Below are 1,152 nucleotides of genomic sequence, written 5' to 3' on the forward strand. Positions count from 1 at the left end.
TCAGCTAGCGACGATCAAAATGATTGAAATATCAAATATGAGAAGCAGACGTCTGTTAAAGATAATTAAAAGCTAAGTAATTTATATCAACGATGTATGGCATACATTCGCATCAGCATCACATTGCTCGATACCACTCCTGTTGTTGCGGTATTCATTAAGTTCCCGACACAACTCCTCATTAGTAGCCTCTAGCCAAGCAATCCTATCCTTAAGAACCTGCACAAAATATCTCTAGTTAAGAGGTCTAAAGTAAGTTTGGTATGCATTACTAGACACGATTTTAACTTCCGTTTCTTTTAAATACTATTCAACACCATTAAATCCAACATACCAAACAAGCCAGTAGGATTATTCGCAAACCATAGAGAGGAATAGGAACGATATCTTTGTGAAAATTGTTATGCAAGTAGAAAATTTCAGTCAACGAAAATGTAGAAATTCACATTTTCCACCTCAAGGAGTTTACCATACTAAAGAAATTGATTATACCTGTACTTCGTGTGATGAAACTCCTCCTGCACGGATACAAAGTTCTGCTTGCAAATACTCTAGTTGTTGGCGCATCTTAAGCATTTCATTGGACATTGGATCTCTGTTAATCTGATCAGTATACCCAGAGCAAATTTAATATGACAACTTTCAGAAGCAAAAGATCTCTATCCATATGGTAAGAATGTCAAATTGCAGCCAGAGGGAGGTGAGCGAGAAGCAACTAAAATAATTTACCACGGGCTTATTCTGTATATTCCGAGCACGATTGGCATATTTTAGAGTGTTGAGAGTTTCTTCAGCATTTATATCAGCAGGACTAATGCAGGCTGCAAAAGAAAAATGTGTTTGAACATGATTTTGATTAAGTATACTCTCGATATTTATGAATAATACTTTAGTAACAACATTCCATATGCAAACATATAAAGATTACCTATCATGACTGTTCTGCTGTTGCCACCAAGAGAATCCTGCCATAGTCCATAGACTTAGACTTAGGTGACGTGATGATAGCACAGTACATAGAAACAAATCGGCCAGGAAATATATTTAGGAATATAAAGGATACTTGAAACAAAAGGAAAATGAAATAAAACTGCTATTACTTCTCTATCAAATCTATAAACACCTGCAAAATCATTTTAACCAATCAAGAAT

The 1,152-nt window shown here is 35.3% G+C and overlaps 1 protein-coding gene across 1 annotated transcript; it reads right to left on the minus strand.

The window, feature by feature from the left end:
* Window positions 1–66: 66 nt before the first annotated feature.
* Window positions 67–1,080, minus strand: LOC111386664 (kinesin-like protein KIN-4A). The gene is made up of 4 exons (XM_023011127.1): window positions 929–1,080; window positions 730–821; window positions 493–603; window positions 67–219 (listed from the first exon to the last, which is right to left on the minus strand). The coding sequence occupies exons 1-4, from the start codon at window positions 933–935 to the stop codon at window positions 82–84; spliced, it is 348 nt and encodes a 115-aa protein (XP_022866895.1). The 5' UTR covers window positions 936–1,080; the 3' UTR covers window positions 67–81.
* Between the last annotated feature and the right edge of the window lie 72 nt (window positions 1,081–1,152).

This window comes from Olea europaea, unplaced genomic scaffold (genome assembly GCF_002742605.1).
Source record: "Olea europaea var. sylvestris unplaced genomic scaffold, O_europaea_v1 scaffold36441, whole genome shotgun sequence".
In the NCBI taxonomy this organism is placed as follows: Eukaryota; Viridiplantae; Streptophyta; class Magnoliopsida; order Lamiales; family Oleaceae; genus Olea; species Olea europaea.